The following is a 24,843-nucleotide window of genomic DNA, read 5'->3' as shown; positions in this document are numbered from 1 at the left end:
TATGTATGAGATAGAGAACTACTTTTTCTTTAAAACAATTTTTTAATCGTTGGGTTCAAAGTCATATGGTTTTTATTTTTGTATTTTATATTTGTTATTTAAGTTATTTTTATTTTAAAGTTTGTAAACCAGCTCTTAATTATGAATTTCGTTTCAACATAACATTCTGATAGTATATTTATTGTTTTCAAAAGTTTGTTAACTTCCTAAAACAAGCTGTTTCAAAGTATCTGTATAATTTTAAATTAAGTTGCAAAATTGATTTTTTTTTCTTTTCATGTTTGTATTTGTAGCAATTTGTAAAATTTGTTTGAAATGTAAGTGTAATTAGATACGAAGTTAAATAAAAACATATTTTTCAAAAAATAATTTTCCATTCGACATTACAAGCTACCAAACAAGTTTTGAAAACAGGAAAAACTTTACAATTACAAAGTTACACCTATAAATACAAATTGGAATTTTATTTGGCATATTTAAATGTCAATTTCAGTTTAATTTGTTGTCATAATTGTCAAGAAATTTATTGTTTGCCATGGAAGTTGTGATTACAAAAATTCTTTTGCCAGGGCTACATATTCTATTTTTAAATGTTTGTTCAGATTCAGTTCAAACTTGTTGGCTTGTAATAATTTTTGAAAATAATTTGAGTGGAACTTTAAGAAGAATAAAAATAACAAAATAAATAAAAGAAACTGACAGAAGAAGAATGAAACATTTTAAATAAAAGTTTTGATTGTTTAACACATACATTATTTAAGGTTTTACAAGTACAACAAAAAGTACAAGCTTAAATTTCTTATAATGTTTAAATAGCTATAAAAACAAGATTTAAAGAGTATGAAATCATTTATCAGCAGTTCTAGGAAATAATTATAGTTCTGAGAAATTAAAACCATAATGTAAGTTTAAATAGACATAAAAATTTGATGTAAAGTTAATGTTGAATGGTCAGAACTTTGGTTTCTATAAATTTTATCTGCCATTACAAATACTTTTAAATTATTTTAAATTTCAAAACATGCTAACTCTAAGTATGTAAAACTGAGATTGTCATAAATTATAAATCACTTTTTGTTTATTAGGTATGTATAATTTTTATTTAATTTTTAAATTCATTATTAATATAAAAAGAGCACAATTATTATTATGTTCAATATTTTAATGAAAAAGTTTAAAAACAAGAAAAACTTAACAATTTTAAAGTTTCACCTAAAAATGCAAATTGGAATTTTATTTGACGTATTTAAATGTCAATTTAATTTGTTGTCATAAAGTTTTTAGTGTTTGCTTTGAAAAGTTGTGATTACAAGAATTTTTTGGTAAAAATAATAACTACAACTCTTATTTTTGTTTCCTTATGGTTTTTAGTTTAAGAAAATGTTTGTAAAACTTAGATATTCTTAAAAAATGAATAGAATATCTCAAAGAACTAATTGAACACCAATTAGTTTAATTGATTGTTTTGGAAAATTTATAAAACAAATAATTGGAAGTGTTTGAATATCTTTTATTTAATTAACTGCTCAATTAACAGTAGTAATTAAAAAAAACCTCAATAAAAGTTATGCAACTGAAATTTTAACATATATTTTCTGCATTATCAAACCTGAATATCACGGGGCTTGAAGTATTCAAATATTTTCGGCTAGTTACGTAAAACTTTTCAATATATTTTTTTACAAAAGTAAATTTCTATTATTTGAAGTTGACACGTGTTGAAACCACTAATCTTTTAATTGACTGATTTGTATTGAATAAGTACTTAAAATTGCAAAATTTTAAATCGGAAATTCCATATGTATCATGTTTAAATGTCAAAAGTTATACTTTATTGATGTTTAATACATGTTGAAAGTGTGTTAAAAGTATTGGTTTTAAAATTTGTAACTATTATAAATGAATTTTTTGCTTTAAGTAATATAACATTAAATATATAATTTTCTATCCATGAAACAAGTATATATTTTTTATATAGTTGCTGATATTAAACTTAAATACTTTATGAAGCTATACTAATGTAAAATAAAATAATTAATTGTAAACACGTATTTTCATATTTATAAAAATAAATGAAATCACTTTTTTGTACTTATAAGTATATAAATAAAAAATCACAGACGTATTGTTATCTTCTTAAAATAATTTCAAAGTTCAAACCACATTTGAGCCACGTTTTAATACTTATGAACAAACATTTAATTTCATGTAAAACATTTTATTTTATTTGTTCATCAGATAAACATAAAAGGTTACTGACATTTTAAAATTCTTGTTTTTATTTATTCAAAGCATATTTTATTGTTTTTTTTACAAAAATATTTAATCTATTTTTATTGCTTAAAGTAATATACATTTATTAGAATTATTTTCCAACAATATTATTTATCAGTTCACCAAACAATTCAAAATACTTTTGTTTGTTAAATTTGTAATAAATAATTAAGCTAAAGCTTTAAGTTTTATTAATACGGAGTATACTTAGTTTTTAGTTTAAAATCAATAATTGTCTTGTGTCTTTTAAAAGTAAACCCTTTTAAACTTTTTTATATTTGGTAATTGACTTTGTAATTACCATGTTAATTTGTTAAAAGGTACTTATAAATTTATGTGCAATTTATTTATTAGGTAATTATCACCTTTTAAACTTAAATAGTTTAACTTCGTTATAATCAAGTATTTGAACTTTATTACGTTATTTGAGCAATAAACGTATTTTAAGTAAATGTTAATCATTCTAATTAAATTATTACCACATTTTTCACCATAAGTGATGGACATGTTTTTAAAGTATTATTATGCTATTAAGAGCGCTATTATATTTTTAAAGTATGAATTACACTCATAAGTCTTCTATGCAAAGTGAAAAAAGAACCTTAGTTGTGTTATTTTGATTTTTTTACAAAAAGTGTATAAAGTTGTTTAGCATACTGAAGTTATTATTCAATAAAAAATAATGTTGTTTTAAACTAAAAAAAAATTCTGTTTTTAAATGTTGTATCAAAAGTGTTTCAACTCCAACTTAAAAGTTGTGTTAACATTAGATTTTTATCAAACACAAATATTTGATTATGATGATGCAATTTGAAATTATGTGTGTTTGTTTAATAAAATAAATTTCCTTTATAGCTATTAGTAACCATGCTTTTATAAACATAAAGTAATTTTGTTACTACCTTGATTCTATTAATATATATTAAAATAATTATAACTTTCAACAATATATTAATATAACTCAGTTGAAAACTAATAAAAATGTTGATTTGTCAATAAAATGTTTCATATTTATTTGTTTGATAACTATTTGTTCACCAATATTCAGATTTTTACTATTCTTTAAGAAAATTTTCTTATTTGTCCTCTACAATTTAGACTTTAGAAAATATATTAATATAGCTTAGTTGAAAGATTAAAAATTGTAATAATAAAAATTTGATATGTCTTTCAAATATTTAATGTTTATTTGTTTGTTAACTATTTTTTACTATTGTTGAGAGGTTTTGTAATTCTCAAAGAAAAGTTTTGCTCCATAATTCAGACTTATATATTGTCGTTGAAACCATTTGAAATCAGAATTATCCTGAATTAAGTAGAAAAAACACATAACAGAATTACTAAAAAGTTTTTTGATTGATACACTCAAGTTTTTCTTGTTATTATTTTAAATATTTACTGACTCATTTATTTAATCATTTTATGATAGTTATCTTAATTTAAGTAAAAAATGTATAATAGAACTGCTATAGAAATTTTCAGTTAAAGTACTATTAGTTTTCCTATTTTTATTTTAAACTTTTATTAACAGGTCAATCTTCGAAATCTTCAAACTCGAGCGAAACAAAATCTTCAAGCGACGACAAAATGATTGTGACGTCATCGAACAAATCCTCCAATCAGGAGTCGGATGCGTCATCGAAATCACTCAACCATGAAGCGAAACCGACCAATGAGGCAGCTTCAATGAAACCGCCTTCTGGACTGTTGCGTCACAAACAGACCAACAAAAATCAACCAATCACAAACAAAAACAAGGTTTGTTTTAATGTATAAGTTTTACTAAAATATACTTAAATTACTGATTTGATTTAAATTGTGATATAAAAAGTTTGTTTTAGAAAAAAAGTACATAAAATTAGTAATATAATGATAATATTATATAAATACAAATACAAATTGAGTGTTTTATTTCATTATTAAACCTCCTGTTTTTATATTTGTTTTATAAATTGCAACTTATGGTTAAAAAAATATTTAAAATACACTCAATTGGTAAAGTTGTACAAAAAAAACTTTATGTCATTAATTTTAACATAATTATAAAGTAGGCCAAACATTTTAGTCTGAGATAATAAATTTGTTAATAAATAGCTGAATATAGTTTTGCACTTTAAAAATTGCAGCCATATTTCAAGCTTTCGTTTAACGTAATTAAAAATTTCAAGATAGCAATTAAACTATTTCTTCCAGTATGAATAATCTTTGAAAATACCAAGCATTCGTGCATATACATATAAGTGTTGTTATTTTTGTAAGTTGCAGCAAGTTTACTTGTGTAAATAATTTAATTGGTTCAACTAAAATATCATGAACACTTTTTAAAGAGCAAAGTATTTGCTTATACTGATAAGAACACCACTTGTATTAGTTTTGTAAACAAATTATTTCAAGGGTTTTCTATAACACTTGAAATTATTTTCATAAATTATGTTTATACAAGATAAATCTTTGAATGTTTATTATATATAAATATATACTATTTAAACACTTATTGGCTTGAAACATAGACATAAACTTGTTTTATAAACTTTTCACACTTTTAAATACTAGTTTTTTTTTTAAATATTTAATAAAATTGTTGATGTAGATGTTTAAAAAGTACAATAACAAAAATTTTTCAAAGCAGAAGTCAAAAATATTTTCCCCAAAAACAAATAAACTTTTGTATTACAACTCCTTAAATAATAAATAGCAATAAAATACTTTCAAAATACCAAGTTTTTATAAAGTTTTCCTAAAAAACCATAAAAACGTTTTATTGCTTTTGATATGACTTTAATCCAAATAAACAAATTTTTATGGGTAAGCTGTTCATAAATTCATTGTAGTCAAATAAATAAAATAGTATTCATTAATAAGTAAACTTATTTACTTTTTAATCTCAAATAGTTTTAATATAGTTGATATGTGACTTGAAATTAATATGTACATTATACCTAGGTAAGTATAAAAATAAATAAGAAACTTCCCTTTCATTAAAAGTTCTCATAAAGTCAGCAATATTTATAATTTTTTGATGTTTCAATGTGAATTTTTATTATTCAAATCAGAACAATGGTTGTCAGCAAAATAATTTAGTCACAAGGAAATTTTAATTAATTTAAAGCGTAGAAACTTCTGTTTGATTAAATTAAAAGTTGAGTTTTACTCACATTTGAATAATTTGACTCCTTTGTATATAATGACTCTCGTGGGAACTTAATTAGTTTTGTAAAAATTTCAAAAATTTGTTTCCATTGATCAGAAATTGAAAACTAAGTTATATTTTTATCTTATTTCTTAAATATTTATTTGAAGTAATTCAGTTTGAATTAGATTTAAAAGTTATTAAGTATGTATTACACATAAAAGTTACTGAAAAACTTATCTAAACTTTTACTGTCAAATGTCGTTGTTTTTTAAAGTTTGTGTTTTTTTCAAAAACAAGTTGTAAAAAAATAGTCATTGTGATTATGTCACATAACAGATGACAAAATAAAAACAAATTTTCCAATTGTTTTCAAATTTGTCATTCAATTTGATTTTATCACTTCATTCAAGAAGTAAACTCTTTTGAACTGAAAATCTTTCCTATTGAACTGAATAAATCAATACATTTAACCTTACTTTTACTTACTTCTATTAACCACTGTGTGTTTAAGAACTTTTTACTTCAAAGGTTTTTACTTGGTTAACCATTTAATTATTTTTCAAAACAAAAAACACAAGTTTAGTTTTGACTATTTTATTGTTATAAAAATAATTTTAAGTTTTGAAGTCACATAGAAAACAAAACCATATAAAAAATTTAAATTTTAGAAATAAGCACGATTTTAACTTTTAAGTTTAAGCTTAAAACGTAGTTTAAAATAAAGTGATTAATATGTAGTTTAAAGTATATGTTGAAACTTCTAAAACTTAATTAAAATTCACTTTTAATAATTTTTACTGTTTATTTAGTCATATAGTTAAGCAAAAAAAATAAAAGTACATAAACAAACTTTTATATTAATTTTGCCCAAAGGTGTAAAAATTTATTGTATGTTTACTATTTTGCAATTAAATATTTAAAAAATTGTACAAGTTTTGTAGCAAACTTGGTTAAACTTAGGGTTATAAAGCAATTAATGAAAACTGTTTAAATCTGCAACCTAAAAATATCGTGATTATTTAATTTAGATTGCAAATATATTTAGCTTAGCAAAAACCTAAACTATAGAAAATTATTTTACTTTTCTTAAAAATAAAAATGTTGATCAGTTTTTATACTTTTGCTTAATGAAAATTAGAAAAATTTATTAAAATGTACAACGACTTTTTTACAGTTTCAATTTCTGTAGTTTCGATACCAAGCTTGTATAAATCTCTAACAAATAATTTAAAATGAAAATTTTCAAGTATTACTCATTAGCTTTAAGTTTTTATATAAACAAAAAGTTTTTCTTGGTAATAAATCAAACTAAATTAGCTTTAAAAAACATTTCTGAGTTATTTACGTTCTTCTTAAGTCTATTTTATGCAGTTTTGTTTTTAAACAACTTAAGATTCAGTAGTTTTTAATAACTGCATAACAGTAATATTTTTAAAAGATTGAAATAATTTTTGGAACTTTATCAAGTTATTTATAAATATCCATATGTTCAAGTTTTAATTATTTATGTTAAAATACAAGTTTGGCACTTTTCCATAGTAGTTTAAAAAGTAATCAATTTAAATAAATTGACATATTTTTCAATGCTTAAAAATAAGAGAATTTTTTTAGATTGAAAATTAATTTTTTGTTTCTTTAAGCTCGTAACGAGTAGACTTTGATTTGGAAAATATATTTAATTCTCACTATACTTCTCATAGTAGTTAAACAATTAAAATTAAAATTTGTAAAATTAAGCACTTTTAGAATGAACACCACAAAAAACCCTTTATTTAAAAATGTTCAGTTTATCAACTAAACTTTGATATTTTATTAAACTTTCATTGTCGTAAAGTATCTCGAAGTATATAAAAGAGTAATATTATTTCAAATTGTATCAAATTTTTGAAAAATGGAAACACATTTATAAATCTGGAATTATTGAAATTGATAGTTTTAAAGTTCCATTGAATACATTTGAAATTTATCATAGACAACTTATCAATAACACTTGAAAATTTTCCACGCTTTGATTGCTGTAAAGTGTTTTTTGATTAAACATATTTTGTCTGATCTTTAAAAAAACAATACATAATTAGCGACAATCAAGTACGTTGATTTTCATTCATAAATGTTGAAATAAATAAAACTCAATACTAATTGTCTAGTGTTTGTATATTGCTATGTCATAGAGCATTTTACCTTTGTACATATATATATATATATTTGATATGTAAGTTTAAGATAGAGTAAACCATATTAAAAAAAGCGTTAAGAAATACCAGTCTTATTTCAACTAAAGTTTTATATAACTATTAACTATTATTTATAATTAAGTTCAAATTAGATTTCATAAAAATATTTTAAACTTATTAAAAGCAGTTAAACAAATTTGGAAAAATAGATTTAATTGTTTAAGTTTTTGATGAATAATCACGAATAGCTATTTATTAAAATTAAAAATAATTTAACAAACTTGGAAAACTAAATTAGATAACTTTTACAGGATTAAAACGTTCTGACAGTCTTTAACTTAACTTGCAGCTTTAAGCGTGAAAAATTAAATTAATTTAACCAACTGTTAAACTAAAAACTTAACAATTTAAACCTTGAAAAACAAAATTTAACATATGTCTTTGTGAAAGTTAGAAAATTTAATAAAATTAAAACTTATTTTGAACAACTTGAAACAAGCAGTTAATTTAATTTTGCATGTCATCAATAATGGATAGATTCTTTTTTTTTTTGTTTTTGTAAAATCTTCCTCAGAGAACAAATCATAAGGACTTCATAAAACTTATTTCTCCTCTCAAAAGTGTTTTACAAAACTTAATTGTTTTACAAAACTTTATTGTTTTACAAGTACGATATTTTGCGTAAAAATGAATGTTTTTCAGCTGTTTAAGTGCTTTAAATGAAAAAAAAAAACAATGTTATATGAAACTATCGTATTTAAATCAAACTTGAAAACATTATGCGTTCAATTTACTTCTTATCTATTCTTTATTGTTTTAATAGCTGGCTTTTGTTACATTATTGTCTAAAAAAGCTCTTTAAAGGTGTCAAATTGAATCGTTAAATTTTAAATTGTTTATTCTGTTTTATGTATTGTGATAAGAGCATTGCTTATTGTTAAAAAAAGTATAATATGCTTTTTTTATTTATTATAATAGTTTAAAACTAAAATAAATTGTTTAAAACCCTGTCGGTTTCAATTAATTGTATAAAAACACAACCATTATTTTGCAGATAATAGTTTAGGTTTATAAAAGTAAAAAAGTTTAAGAATATATTAAAATAATGATAAAAAAAAAAGATTTCTTTCAAAGTAAACTTTGAAACTCTCAAATGAACTTTTTAAGTGTTGCTCTTTTAGGTTTAAGTTTTTATATAAACAAAAATCAAGATAGGCAGTTTATCTAATTTTTATAAATTGCTTGCAACCTTTTAAAAATCAGTTATCTTATCTTTAAGATGAGTAAAATTTTTATGGTTATATTTACATTAACACTAAAAATAGTAACTTTATTACTTAAGAAATGAATTTTACTACTAATCTGATTTATAAGTAAATCTTGAATACTTTTAATTGTAATAGAGTTTCAGAACTACCAAACACAAATAAATTGAAGTTATATTATCTGTAATTAGTTATTAAAAAACCAAACTTTTTTTAATTTTACTAATAGTTTATACAAGTACTTTCAAGTATTATAATCTTTAAACAGTTGAAACATATTAATTTTAGATAAACTTAGAACACTTATATAAGTAGCATTTCAAGAGTTTCATAATTAGCTTAAGATTTTATATAAACAACAATTAAGCACAAGTAAAATAAACTTTTGAACTGTTTTTAACATAAAAAATATTTTGATTTTAATTGATACAAAAAAAGATATTGCATTACTAAGTTAAAAACAGCAAAGAGATTTATTTAAACTTGGGATATTTCTAAACCTCTAAAGTTTTACTAAACTAAAAAAGTGAATTTAATTTTAGAAGAAGCACTAATGAACTCATTTAAAGTTTTGCTCAATTAGGTTCAATTTATTGTATAAACAAAATTATGATTGGTAATTTATCAAAAAAAAGTTTTTTTTAGCTAATAATAGCCCTCTTTAGAATAATAGGATTATAATTTTTACGAATACTGAATAATGAAACGGATATGTTTGTATTTACAACACATTTTTTAAGAGTAAAGTTAGTAATTATTAGCAGTTTTAAGTTTCATAAATTTGTATTATGTAGTCTTTGAGTTTTATTTATATTTTGCAAAAAAACACTGATTTAAAACAAACAAAGATTAATAATAGTAAATTTTAACGTATAAAGTTTTGCATTAAAGCTTTTGATTTAATAGTATCCAATTAACACTTTAATGGGATTATGTTGTTTTGATAGTATTTAAACTTGAGTGTTTAAATTCCAAACTTTTTTAACAGTAATATGTAAATAGTTTTAAGTTATATGAAACCTAGTTAATTAATTTCTTGCTTCCTAAATTTTTTTAAAGCGTAATATAAAACTATATTAAATTAGTTAATTTTAAAAGTACTTAAAATTAAAATGTATTAAGCTAAATAATTAACTGATAATTATATTTACAGAAACAGTCAAGTGCTCCATACACATCATCACCATACAACGTTCCAAGACAAAGAAAATCCTGGAGCAAAAAGAATTCAAATGTTCTATCCACGAGCCAAGATAACAAATTAGGTTTGTTGTAATTAAAACTTTGTTTAATAACTTAGAAAATATAGAATCAAAATTTATTTAAGTTGAATACAACTTGGTAGTTTATTTATGATAGCGATAGAAATAATTAAGGTAGTTGTTCAAAAGTTTACAACAATTTAAAACTTTAAAGTTAGCTGTTTAAGTAAGGAAAACTTGATAAGTTGTTTAAAACTGTTTAAAATTAGTTTGTGTTGAAAGTTTTGCACGCTATCTTATAATTTGAAGTTATTTATTTCAATTACCTTGTAAAGACCATCCAAAGCTATTATATATCCACATAATATACAAATAATATAAGTTATTCCAACATAATATAAAAATAATAAAAAAATGTTGCAACATAATGAAAAATAAAGTGTTTAAATACGTAACAGCAATTTTGATTTGTCAGTTGATACTTATATCATAAACAGTACAAAAAATTCAACAAGTTGAATTCTGTAGTTTTACAATCATATTTATATACTTATGTGAAGAGTTTTATAAAAAATTCTACTGGAATAATCTTAAATGAAAATCCAGATAATTCCAAGATAAAACTTTTGTATTGTTTTGGAATTTTAATACTTATAATATGGAAATTACAAGATTTTGTGAAATTTTCCTTACAATTTTGACGTATATTACTCAATAAAAAGCTTGTGTTACAAATAGGAAATTTAACGACTTGTTCAACTTGAGTATTTCCAGATTAAAGTATAAGTTGTACACATCCTCAAGTTTTTTATGAACTGAAAAGAGAAAACCCTTAAAAGCTTAAGTTTAATCACAAAATTGCTTTCTTACTTTTGTAAAGTTTAGGTATATACAATGTATCTATTTAAGAAAGTTTTCTTAAAATAGTTTTGAAGTCAATTATGTTTTTTATTTAAGTCTCAAAAATGTTTAAATTTCTAATAATTTGTTCAAAGTTTTTAAAATATTTATATATTAAGTTTGATATATTATGAAACATTTCAATGTAAGTTTTTTTTATAAAGAAATATTCATTGAATTATTTTTATTTATTATTTTCGATAACAATGAAAAATATTATTTTGTTCTGTATTGTAAAGTAGTGAAAAAAAAAAGTTTTATTGTAACTATACGGGAATAGTACTGGACATAATGTTTATTATTTAATTAGCTGTTAACTTTTCATTGTCAAACTATATAATTACAATTTGACCAACATTAATTCATTGGTAATATAAAATTTTAACAATGGCGCCAAATTAAATTGTTAAATATTTATTGAATATATTTCAAGCTTTACAAACATATAAAATTAACACATTATTGGTGTAACTAAAAAGAGGTGATATCAATATTCTAAAAATATCTCACGTAGAATATTAATATGTGGTGAACTGTTAATAAACGTCAATTATAATTAAACTTAATACCTGAACTTTCAAATTGACCAACTGAAACTAAAAGGTTAAGTTTTAAATATTAATGTTTTTATTAATTGATCCGTCCGGATTAGTCTGAAGATATTTATATATATCAAAATATTATAAATTTTATTTTTTATGGCACTTGTTTTGTAAACAAAATAATTGAAATATTTATAATAAAGTTTTAGTAAGAGTTAATAGAATAAAGTATTATTCATAATTATAAAAAGTGCACAAAATAAGACTTAAGTTTTGAAATCAATCATCTAAAGTATATGAAAAAGTTTAGAGTATTACATTTTTTTTATCTTTTTTGAATAATAAGTAAGTATACTATGTAATAATTATATTTAAATAAAAGGTATTTTTATTTACTTTGATTTATTTTAAACTAAGCTAATTACTTGGTATAACTATGCAGTATGGTATGTTGTACTTAGTCTTTAGCACTTGGTTAATTTATTTTCACATTAAAACTTTATTATGGTAGATAAACCTATCCTAAAAATTCATCTTAATTTTATCTCAAACAAAAACAAATATGATATGAGAAAATATTATGTATAAATCAAAGTTTAATTAAATATGTAGGTTTTATAACTTTAAATTAAACAAATATTTATTTAAAAGGCTTGTAAGCTTATATATAAACAGTTGTCAAGAAAATTTATTACATTTTACTGGAATTAGTTAAGTTTTCTAGTATAGTTGGTTTGTATGTGTGTGAAAAAAAAAACATTTTTACAAACTTTACATTTAAACGTGAACTTTAATGCAGCAAAAAAATCAAATCCTTTAAGTACTGTGAGAAAGAAAATCTGAGATTTTTATCAACGTTTTAAAGTTTAATAGCAAGCCATTTATTTTTGAATTAAAATATATAAGAGGTTAAAAAGTTAAGATTCAAATGATAATTTTATACTAACAGTGAACATTAAACAATGTTTAAGTTAATCCCATAAATATTATGTTATTATCAGTTTGATATTATTTTGGTTGAAATTGAGACTTTAATGTTACCACAAATAAATATAAAGTAAATCGTATTAGTTATGGTTCTAAAAAGTTTTAATTAAGTTTTTATGTAAACCGTTTGAAAGGCCTTTAAAAGCTTTTAGTATTTACAGTATAAACAAAATTTGTTTAATTTTCAAGGACAGTTATAAAAAAGAAAAGTTATAAAGTAGTTTAGATTATACCTTAAATACAGAAAATTTATACCGTTCAAAAAGATTTTTGTATACATGCACCAAATATAAAGTAAAATTTAGAATGATTTTTTAGTAACTTAATTAAAAATCATAAATCATAGTGTAAAAAGCGATAACTTTAAATCAATGTTTTAAAATTAACTGTCAGTTCGATATAATGAAATTTTAAGTAAATTTAATCAATATAAAGTATCATATTGAGTCAAGTTTTTGTTAAAGTTTCTCACCAAATTCAAGTTTTTAAGATTAGTATAATTCCCCATTGCATTTATAAGTAGTTCGAATTCTTTGTGACTATTGAAGCGTATCAAAACAAGATAAACTTTTGCATCAATAAGCATCTTTGTTATTTCAAATTTCCCGCTAAGTTACAATGTTGTTTATTCAAATTGTGTGTGAACATTTGGAACTTAAACATCTTTAGGTGTAATTTAAACTGTGTAATTGCAATGCTCAAAATGTTATCAAGTGCATTAGTAGCTTTATTTGCATTTTTTATATTATATTGTGTAAAGATGTGGATGAAAGTGAAAATATATTTTAAGTCACTGACGTAACTCTAAATTGTAATATTTAGAAACAATGGTATTGTTGTATGAATTGTGAAATATGACATTGGTTTGATTGACAGTAAGAATTTATATACATTGTGTATAATTTTAAGTAAAGTTTTAATATTATGTTAATATAATAACTTTACAATATGTTTTTTAACACAATGTATAATATAGTAATTTAGCTTTTAGTTCATTTTGATATAATTTTAAGTGTTATTATAAGTGAAGTACTTTTTAAATTGTAAAAGGTTTTTTATAAAATACTTTTGTTCGAAAGTTAACCAAATTAAGCTTAAAATAAACCTTTTAAGCAAGTTATTTTCAAATTTTAAGATAATTTTACTCAAAAAAGTACTAAATAAATCGTTGTAGTTGTATGAAAAATGATAAGATTTACTATATTTATACTAAAATATCTAGTTTTGCTATAAATAAACTGTTTAAATAAATTTTATCAGTTATGCTTCTTAAAACTCAAATTCAAAATAAAGTAAGTATTAAAGGATTTTATTCAGCGATGTTTTTAACATATATGCAAAATGTAACCTTTTCAACTTGATAGAAAATATTTAAACAGGATTAAAACTTAATTTTTTTAAAACTTCAAAGTTGATGTACTTTCAAGTAAGTAATATTTGACTTATTTTTTTTAAATCTAAAAATAAGATAAATTATTATAATTTTTCCATGATATGTACAAAAAAATAATACATTTTAAAATATTTAACTAAATTTATTTTATATAAAAAGTTAAATATCAAAGTTATGTTATATTTAGTTGAAATAACTAGTCACAGACTATTTAAAGCTGATAAGTTTTATACCTGACATAGATAACAAAAGAGATTAAGCAATAAGTTTATTTTTTATGTTAAATCAATACACGTATTAAAGTTAGACTGTCAACTATAAATTAAAAAAAATACTTAATCCAACCATTTTAACCTAATTTTATAAAAATAACAGATAAAATAAGACAATATTTACTTATACATTTGAACTCTTTGTAAGCAATAAAGCATATCAAAACAATATCAGTTTGGATAAACTGTAACAATAAACATTGATGTTATGATAATTTTCCCGCTTAATTTTGAACTCATGGTTTACCATATGTTGCTAATTTATTGAAATTGAGTGTTAATATGTTCTGTTTGGAGTTCGTTTCTGCTTAGATATTTAAGGTTGTAAATTGAAATGGTTATTTAAAGTTTAAAAATAGTTTTACTGTTTTTGATTTGAATTTTATTTAACTTATTTTTACTGTATAAGTTTTAACAACTTTGGTTGTAGTTAATAATTTAGAATAATTTTATAGTTCAAAGTTTATATTAAGTTAGATTAATATGTAACGTTTTAAGTGGTTTTTCTTACAAAACAATTTAAAAGTAACAAAAAGATATTTTTAACATAATACGAACGAAGCAAACTTATTGTAAATTCTTCAACCATAAACTTTTATTTAAATCGAAAATTTGCTCAGAAAATTATACAGGAAACTTTGGTCACGATTCTCCAAAATAACTGTAATCTTATTCGTAGGAATATTTTAATTTTCGGCAAACTTAAACTTGATATTGTTTTGAAATAATAAAGTGTGAAATTACTAAGTTATCATAATATTATTTTAACTGGTATTGATATATTTTATATTTTGACTTTAAAAAAAATGTTTACAATTTAGTTGTAAATAGTTTTTTGTGAGACTAAAAAAAATACTTATAAGTTTCTCAAATCATTTCTATACTTAAACTTGTTATTGACTAAAATAAATAAAAATTATTACATAACATTTTTAAACTATATATATATATATATATGAGATTATTTAAAAGCCCTTCAAGTGGGCTCAGTAGAAGGTGTTTAAGTTTGAACATTAACCTTATTATATATATATATATATAAGATATAGTTAGCTTGTTTATAAAAAATGCTAAAATATTATCAGTATTACACTTTTATGTAATAAAATCAATAATAATGCAGCCTTCGAAATTCAAGAAAAAATCAATTCTAACTTAACTAGCAGTATACATTTTACTGAAATAAAAAAGTCGATGAAAATATTTATAAACCCGATACAAACTCAATCAAAGCGACATCGAATTGAATAAAGTGTCATCTGCGAACGAAATTTAATTATTACGTCACAATGATACCACCTTGCAGATGATGACTTGTTTAATTATTTATAAAAAAAACTCTTTTGGTGGTAGAATAAATGTTTTTTGTAATTCAAAGCAAAATTGGCAAAGTTTCAAACTTGATCAACTTGAAAAGTGTTTAACGCAAAAAAGGAAGTTAAAAGTAAACAAAGTTGAAGTTGAATAATTTGTTTATTTAGAGAAAAACTTGTTGCTATTAGCTTAATTGTTTCAAAAGTAGGCAGCTTTATAAACTTTTGTGTTTGTTAATACAAGTCAAAGTGTAAATATATTTATTTTAGCTTCAAGTTTAAAGCATATATACAAAATAAAAATTAAATATTTACACATAAAATAAATTTAATTTTCAAATGGAAAAGTTTTATATCAAAGAAACTGTTTCAATATTGTACTATATTATATATATTAAATATACAAATTAAGAAAAGTTTTAAACAATAAAAATTTAACATTTAAAGTTTTAAACCAAAATTATAGCCTACAACAACGTAAAACTTTTAAATCTAAGAAACTTTTTCAACATTGTGTGCTTATAAAAGATTTCAGACGGTTATTTTATATATAACTCTTATTTGTAATATAAAGTGTTTAAGAAGTTGTTTAATAATAACAATAATGGTTATCATTATTAACTGAATCACTCAAAGTATGACTTATTTGTCAATCAACATCAATACAAAGACCAAATGAAACAGTTGAACATATGTATTGTTAAATGATTCAAATAATGTATCAAACGATTCAGATATGAATCAGCAGTATTAACCAATTGAACTAACATTAAACAAATAAGTTCAAACAAATTTACAGAAAATCAAAAGTTGTATAAATCAATTGTATTACTTTGTACATTTTGTCAATTACGAATCTTTAGTATTACTGATTATTAGCAATACGTTTTTGGAACAACATAAGATAAATAGTGATATATTGTATAGTTTAACCCACTTAAAGTACGAATGATTCTTTTTATCAGTTGCCACTTTATAATGCGTAAATCACTGATAACTTATCTTTATTATATCTCCCTAGTGATTCAAATTTTTATGACTACTTGTGTAAGTTGCTTATCTCTACAGTTGTGTAATCATTTTCTTAAGAGTCACTTCATCAAGTTTAATAAATGCAAATGTTTTGGAGGCTTGTCTTAATGATTAAGTTGTTTACGTTGCTGTTTTGAAAATCTAAACAAAAATAATTAATTCTTAAGTATCGTTTTGAGCTCTGTAGTTTAAGATAAATTACTGATAACTGATGAAGTTAAGTATTTTGTCTAAGTTTTACATTTTAACAAAAAATGGTTTATGATACCTTAGCGAACATATGTTGTATAAAACTGAGGTTGTATATGATTATTTACCTTATTACAAATTAACTTATATTTTGTCTTAATCAAATGTATTTCTACTTAACTGAGCTAAATCAAAGTTTATACAAAAGCGCTTACTTCTTATTCAAAATAAAACTAAAAATAAGAAATCAGTCTGAATGTAGTTTTATTTTTTACAGAAAAGTCGAAAGGTGACAAGAACAAGCCGTCAAACTCCCGACATTTGGACAAAATCGGCTCCAGGAAAAGTGTCTCCGAAAGACTGGAGGATCTGCTGAACACTCCGATAACTATAGAAGACGACGAAGTCAACAACAGGCTTCAGAATGACAGCAGCAAAGTCGTTAAACCTTCCAACTCAAACGGCAGGCCTGGCAGTAACGACAATTCAAATAGCCGACCTAGTAGTAACGACACTTCAAATGGTAAGAGTAGTAATGACAAGGTCGAAAGGAGGGTTCCTGATTACGAGCACGTGGTGTTGTTGAAGAAGCAGCAGAGAAAAAACTCGTCCTCAGACCATGAGAGGTAAATGTTTGAATAGATATTTGATTTTATTCATTGTGGTAAATGGTTGGCGGATTTGTTTAAAGATGATATCGTTTAAAAACTGTGAATCTATATTTTAATAATAGCTTCACCTGTCTTAAAAGTTTCTTAATTAAAATTTTTCTTTTTAATAAATTAATTTATTTACAGAAAATCCCGTGAAGAAATCCCATACAGAAGCTCTAGTAACGAAACGATTCAGACGAATAAATCAAGACAGGAAAATGACCCTACCAAACCATTAGTTTGTAAGTAGTATTTAATACATTTTAAAATACAATAAAAATAATAATCCCACCAATATTTTTGTTTGTAGGCTAAAAATAAATCTAATTTAATCTGTTGCATTTCATATAGATGCATGTTTTTTAAAATATCTAAATTAAATTCAATTATGCTAACAGTTTTTGTTTTAAATATAGCTTCTTTGGTATAATTTAAAGTTTAAACTTTTCACACAGCTTTAAATGCAAATGATTTAATCAAACAATAGAATTAATAAATATTTTTGAACAGCATTAACAGCGAACGATTTGTTCAACAAGCCTCAAAACCCTTTGTTACGTCATAACAACCATCACCAGATGATGTTGCAAAATTGCAGGCACCAAATCTACAATCAGCAGCAGGTACAGAATTTTGATTACTAGTTTTATTTGTCAATAACCCTCTAATTAATAAGTCAAATGCTGATGCGTCGTGCTTCATAAGAAAATTCAAGTGATGTAATAGTGTAACAAGAAAATTGTAAATTAAAATATTTTTAAGCTCCTTATGTATTTAATCAACTAAAAAAATTAATTAGTAGTCCTCAGTAAATTTCAAAGTTATTCTAACAATATAAAGCAATACCCACTATTGAGTACTTGTTTAAGCCATTGTTTTGTATATTTAGATTTAGCACGATGTTATTTATTTGTACTTACAATGTATTTTTGTATATTTTGTGTTTAGCTTTTATTGAACCAGCAACACCACAAATTGATCCAATATTGTAGAATGCGAAATCATCAGGTAATAATTTAAGTATAAAAGTTAGGAGTTAACAGTACATAGGGAAGCATTGGAAATGTTCATCTATATATTTTGTCTATGTTAACATTTAATTAATAATTAGAATTAAGCTTCAAGTTATAAAATTATTATTTGTACAATTGTAATAAAGTATAATAAAACTCTTTATATTTATTTTGTTCATGTCTAACAAACAATAAACATTTAAAATTAAGTTTAAAACCATTAAACTATTTTTTGTACAATTGTAATAAAGTATTATAAAAATGTTTATATTTATTTTGTTCATGTCTAACAAACAATAAACATTTAAAATTAAGTTTAAAACCATTAAACTATTTTTTGTACAATTGTAATAAAGTATTATAAAAATGTTTATATTTATTTTGTTCATGTCTAACAAACAATTAACATTTAAAATTAATTTTAAAACCATTAAACTATTTTTGTATAATTGTGTAACATATAATGCAAAGAACATAGTGAAGCATTAGAAATGTTTATCTATATATTTTGTCTATGTTAAATTTGATATTTAGAAAAGAAGCTTCAAGTTATTTATTTACTTTTTTTGTACAATTGTATAGCGTATTAACCATAGAGTCAACCCTTTTAATAGAAGCCTTCCAAATAATAGTTCGGTAAGTAAATAAATTAGTTCTAAAATTCAAAACCATGGTGTAAATATCAAAGATATATATAAGTTTTTATTTTAACTCTAAGTTTATATTTAAAGTGTGAAATTAAAAAGTTGGTGTTCAGGTAGAATAAATAATAATATACTAAAATAGACTTTAAAATATTTAAAATGGTATAAAATTGCTAATAAAAAAATCATCAATCCTAACTTAAAGTTCCTAGTTTACTTAATAAATGTTTTTAAACTGACTTTTCTGAAGAATAAACAAAATTTAAAATATTTTAGTTTTAGTCATACTAGAAAATATCTTTTAAGTTGATGAAACTGTATTATAAAATTTTCAAAATACCTTAAGTTAAAGTTATAAAATATTCATTTATTAAAAATAAAATTGATAATTTTTTTTATATACCATAATTTTTTGAGCATATATAGTGTACCTTCACAATAATATTATTACAAACCAATATAAGTTGTTCATATTAATTAAATAAAGTATTTTATTATTATTTATTGTTTATTTGTAGCAAGAAATGATATACCACCACAATCATCACAATCACATGCACCAATACAGAAGAAATAGTAATTATCAGAACCAATATAATTACTATGGGTCAAATCCTAACATGAATAAGTAAGATCTTTATTTATATATAAGTTTATTATATAAAAAACTAATTATCAAAATGAATGTAATTATTTATGTCTAGCTTTAGCATTAATAAACAAGTTTCAGTATTAAAGCTAAATGTTTCAAAATTTTCATAGCTATTAAACAAGCCAAAACTTACCATATTTAGAAACTTTTGAAACTAAATTTAGTTAATAATTTATTAATATTTAAGTGTGCACAAAAAAGTTAAAGAGATAAATAGAGATAAAAATTTAAAGTTAGTATTGACCTTAAACACATACTTTACAAAATAATTTGTGTATGTTTGTAGATCTAAACTTGAAAAAAAAGTTTTTTTTAAATACCCCAAAAAAAGTTTTGTTAAATTAGTAATAGTCTGAAATTTTGAGCTAGTATTATTTTTGTTTTTTAAATTGAATCAAAATGCTAAAGAATTGAAAAACGTAAAAAAAACTGGTCGTTTTTATAGCATTATTATTTTAAAATAGAAAAATAAAATTTTAATAGTTTTTAAAAAAGACATGTTTTTCGAAAGTAAAATTTTAAGTTGAATATTTTTATGTAAAGACAACAAGTATGAAAACATTGTTCGTTTATTTTTGTTTGTGAACATAACTTTTCATATGTTTCATTTGTTTATAGCCTAAAGAAAAACAATATTTTCATGACAAGTTCTGTTTATTAAATATGCAATTTATTGCAGCATTATTTGCTTTTTAATAAACTACTTTAACTTACAAAATGTACATATAAATAAAATAGTGTGTGTAAAATAGTATTGTTGTTTAGATTAAAAAAATTGTTTAAGATAATAATAAAAATAAATTAATGCTATTATTCTTTATTACAAATAGAAGTTCTTACTTTTTATATATACGAATAAATTATAAAAGTATCAAAGAAACAGTTACACTGTTATGTCTATTGAAAAATAATCAATAATAAAACCGTTTGAAGTACAAATAAACATAATTATAAACCAGACAGACTTTTTGAAATTAATCCAAATAATTGTTTGTTACTAGATGCATACATTAAAATGCTGGCAGTAATCAATCACACGAATAAATCCTGTTTTAAATAAACAAATTGTAATAAACTCCAGACAAAAGTTCAGACTTTGTGGTGTTAATCCAATTTTAGTTGTTAGCAACAAATTGTTGAGATCAAAAAAAATTGACACTTTTCTTTTAAGTTAGTCTGGCTGGAAAACAAAAAACTAAATCCTGTTGCTTCTTATGATTTTTATGTAAAACAGAAAAACAAATACTGTTAGTTTTATATTAAATTTAATAAAATACGGACAAAGCTACAGACATGTTGATTTTCATCCAATAAAATTGTTCCTTTTTGCAAAAGGCTTGTATTGACATATTGGTATTTATATATTTTTCTTATAAAAATTAAAATTCATCATCAAAGGTCATTAAATTATTAGTTGTCTTTTTAAAATAATAGACATCAAGTTTGTAACTTAAGTTGTACTTGGTTGTTATAATACTTTTTTGGTATAATTAAAAAAAAAAATTCAACATTATATTTAAATTAATCAAAAGACAGTTTTGCAAATCTTTGTAGTTTCAATTTTTAAGTTGTTTTAAGTCTGCCCAAATACGATTTTAGTTTTCAAGTTTAATATTAAAAAATAAATAAATGTACTGCCAAAAGTGTGTCAAACTGACTTTAAATCAATGTTTTAGCTTAATACAATTTTGTTTTATTAATTTTTGTTTTTATTTCTGCCAATAGTTAAAAAGTAATAATTCTGAAATGTATTAAAAAACATTTATTTCAAATCAAAATCTTTTTTTACCATTTTTCAATAAAATAATAGACTTTTATCACACTTGGTATCCAAGTTAAAAAAAAAACAGACAGATAACAAACATAAGTTCTTAATCATATTAATTTAAGTATATATGAATATAAATAAACAGTTAGTTTGTTCTAACAGGCAAATAACGAACAGCAATACCAAATTTAGTTTGTTTTAAAAGAATAAACAAAATTTAAATAAACAATATTATTTTTCAGGCAAATAACAAACAGCAACAGCGAATCGTCACTTCAATCAGATTTGTCACGCTTGAACAATTTCTTCCAAACGTTGGGTGGCGCACTACCGTCTCAATCTTCCAATGAGAAACCTTTCAGCTTCACAGACAGCCAATCAAGCTTCTCTGTTTGCGGTGAGTTTGATTTAATGAGTTTTGTAGAATCTCATGTTGTTCATACAGGGTTGACAAGAACCTGCAATCCTTGAAAAACCTGGATTTTGAGAAGTTTTGAAAAAAAACCTAGAATTTTGAACAAAAATCACTAAAAAACCAGAAAAAACCTGGTATTTTAAACAGCTTTTACATGTTTAGTAGTAAACTTCGATTTGACACAAAATTTTTTTTGTAGAAATAATATTTTCGTCATCATCAAAAATAGTTTTATCAAAAAACACATTTGTAATGAAGCTTTAAAATATCTTTTTAAAATAGATTTTTACCTTAAACTTAATTTTAGACGAAAAATAGACCCTAAAACGTGTAATTTTTAAAACCTGGAGAAAATTTGCCAAAAATATTTGGTGACCATGTTGTTTATTATAAGTATTTAGGTGAAATAAATTTTAGTTTCCGTTAAGCGATGTTAATTAAAAATTGAACGACTAATAATAATTATATTTGTACAAATAGTTTTGAATTTTTAGTAAATATTGTTTGATAATACTGAATTGAAATTGTAGGTGGATAAGCAAGCCTGACCACAATAACATTGAATTTTATAATCAAAATTGTTCTTACCTTGATATATGTTTTTTTTTTCTAAATTTTATATAATAGTTTGCATCTAGTGTAGTAACTTAAAATTAAAATCTAAGAACTGTGCCAGAATCCAAGAGGTTAACAATAGTTTTTATTGTGGGTTATTGTTAGAAAATGACAAATAAATTGTAGCTCAAATTTAAGCTTAAACTTCTCAATAAGTTTTTAGAACAGCATTTCCCAAAGTAAGGGAGCGTTACCACCTGCTTTTAGAAACCCTGATTTAGGGTAAATAAGCTATAAATTTGGGTTTATACTTAGAATACATTTAATTAACTTTTAATTATCCATTCTCTAACAGGAGCATCAGAGTACGTTCGTGAGGGAGGCCCCTATGAAGAAGAATCGAAACACCCGAACATCATGGTGAACCCGATTGAGAAGAACGCTCGCATCATCAGGTGGATCATCAACACGAGGAAACACGTTGTTCATCAACATAATCAGGTCAACAAGAACCACCCAGTTACTTTCCTTGTTTAATTTGATTGGCTTCGAGTGTTTGCTTCGTTAATTTAATATGTGAGTGCTGCGAATCATTAGTTTATTAATAAGTTGTAATTTTTTTGTAATTTAGATCTGATTTACTATTTTATTTAATTGACTGACACCATTCATTCAAAAAAACGTTTGTTTTAGAATTTATAAAGTTTGTTAAAGATTATTATAAACATCTTAATTTTTCATAAAATTCATGTTAAGTCTTGTGTCTAGTTGTCTAATTTGCTTCTGTAAACTATGATTTTAAAGTAATAAATCATTAATTTAAAGTTTCAATCATTGTTTAATTATCTATAAAGTAATTAAATGACATACAACAAAACAATTATTTATTTTTTGTTTTGCTTGCTTCATCAGCTTTTCATTTCACGAATCATTCTTAAGATAAAAGAGGTAAGTTTAAATAGTAATTCTTTGGAACTTTTTCATCATTCATTTTTATCAAAATAATTGCCACTATTCATGTTTTAATCATTTAGATCTAATAGCATTTAGATTGAAAACAGATACTGATTTGAAGTTTTAATTAATTAACCTTTTTGGTTATATTGTAGACTATAACTAATGTATGGCTTTTAAAAGCTTTAAGCCAAAAACTTGCATGGATTTGATCATATCTTATTTTATTTGATCATAATTTTTGATTTATTTTATACTTTTTTTGTAGACAATATATTACGTTTTTTAATAACGTTACAAATGCTTTATTGTTATTAATTTATAACTTTAAAAGTTTAGATGTTCTCAAAAAGTTATAAAGTTAAAAAAAACATTTTTTATATGTTCAAAAATCTTATTTTATAACATGTTCAAGTTAAACAGCTTAATTAAATATCATTTTAAATTTTTAGGCTCACCAGTGTAACCTTGGATCTCATCAGAACTTACACCAAAACAGATTAAAAGAGTCTACAGTGTGACGTCATAATACATCTTTGTCGGATAAAGTTACATATTTGTTAACACACAGTGACATCATAGTATATTAGTTACATCATGGAATGACTCTTTAGTTTTTATAAGGAAATAAAGGACTTCTTACATTAGTATATTTTAGTATATTGAACTCTATTTTTATACAGAAACTCTATTCTACCTATTTTTGGCAAATATATATTTTTTATGTTTTCACTGTTAATTAGATGTTTGTCTTTTGAACTAAAATTTTTGGAAATAAATTATATTTTGGCAAAAAAATGAGTTTTAATGAATATGTTTAAAAAATAAATATAAAGAGCTCTCTATTAAGTTTTATATTAAATTTCATTAAACTGGTTTTTAAATTTAAGAGCTTTATTAAACAAACAAAATGTTGAACAAACCGTTTGAATGATTTGTTTGGTGTTAAGTAGTATGTTGCATTAGAACAAAAAACTTTTATTTTTTGTACATTTATTTAAATAAGTTACCATATATGAACTTACAAATTTTTTGTGTTGACACATTTAAATTTTAGCTGCTACAAAATAAATACTCGTTCATTTTTATATATTTTATACATTTATGTATAGTTTCCACAAAAAAAAAGAGTAGTCTTAAGATACGAGTATTTTCGAAAATTTTTGTCAATTTACTAAGATATTTTTGTTATTGTTGCATTTAATAAATTTTTGAAGCTTTTTTTTTCTTGAAACTAACAATTATATTTTCATATATTAAAATTTACATGATTATTTTTCTATTACGTATTTTTCTTTGTGTTTTTTTTTTTCTTTGTCTTTATGATGCTATCCAAAATTTAAGAGATAGTTTAATTTTAATAAAAACCACGACATAATTAGTTTTTTTTTTAACTACTAAAAAATCTGCTTTCAATTTTAATGTTTAAGATAGCAAAATTTTGTTTAAATTGACAAGACAAATATGTGTTTTAATATAAGTTATAAAATTGAATTGATGTGTTATTTTTAAC

General features: G+C 22.6%; 1 protein-coding gene across 2 annotated transcripts in view; it reads left to right on the top strand.

Annotated features, from left to right (window-relative positions):
• The window catches only part of LOC145834304 (uncharacterized), a 30,576-nt gene extending 6,135 nt beyond the window's left edge, over positions 1-24,441 (top strand). Inside the window, exons 5-13 of one of the 2 annotated variants that reach the window (XM_082941700.1) lie at positions 3,806-4,032; positions 10,000-10,111; positions 16,954-17,302; positions 17,474-17,571; positions 17,840-17,952; positions 19,505-19,614; positions 21,649-21,803; positions 22,732-22,877; positions 23,783-24,441. In XM_082941700.1, coding sequence (XP_082797826.1) covers positions 3,806-4,032; positions 10,000-10,111; positions 16,954-17,302; positions 17,474-17,571; positions 17,840-17,952; positions 19,505-19,614; positions 21,649-21,803; positions 22,732-22,877; positions 23,783-23,851 — 1,379 coding nt within the window. In that variant the 3' untranslated portion in view covers positions 23,852-24,441. Of the gene's footprint in view, positions 1-3,805; positions 4,033-9,999; positions 10,112-16,953; positions 17,303-17,473; positions 17,572-17,839; positions 17,953-19,504; positions 19,615-21,648; positions 21,804-22,731; positions 22,953-23,782 lie in introns of both variants that reach the window. The other variant, XM_082941701.1, reaches the window with a different exon arrangement.
• Positions 24,442-24,843: the final 402 nt, after the last annotated feature.

Source organism: Thalia democratica, chromosome 4, assembly GCF_965202585.1.
Source record: "Thalia democratica chromosome 4, ktThaDemo2.hap1.1, whole genome shotgun sequence".
Classification (NCBI taxonomy): domain Eukaryota; kingdom Metazoa; phylum Chordata; class Thaliacea; order Salpida; family Salpidae; genus Thalia; species Thalia democratica.
The sequence above is the reverse complement of the archived record's forward strand: the minus strand, read 5'-3'. Positions and strand labels throughout refer to the sequence as shown.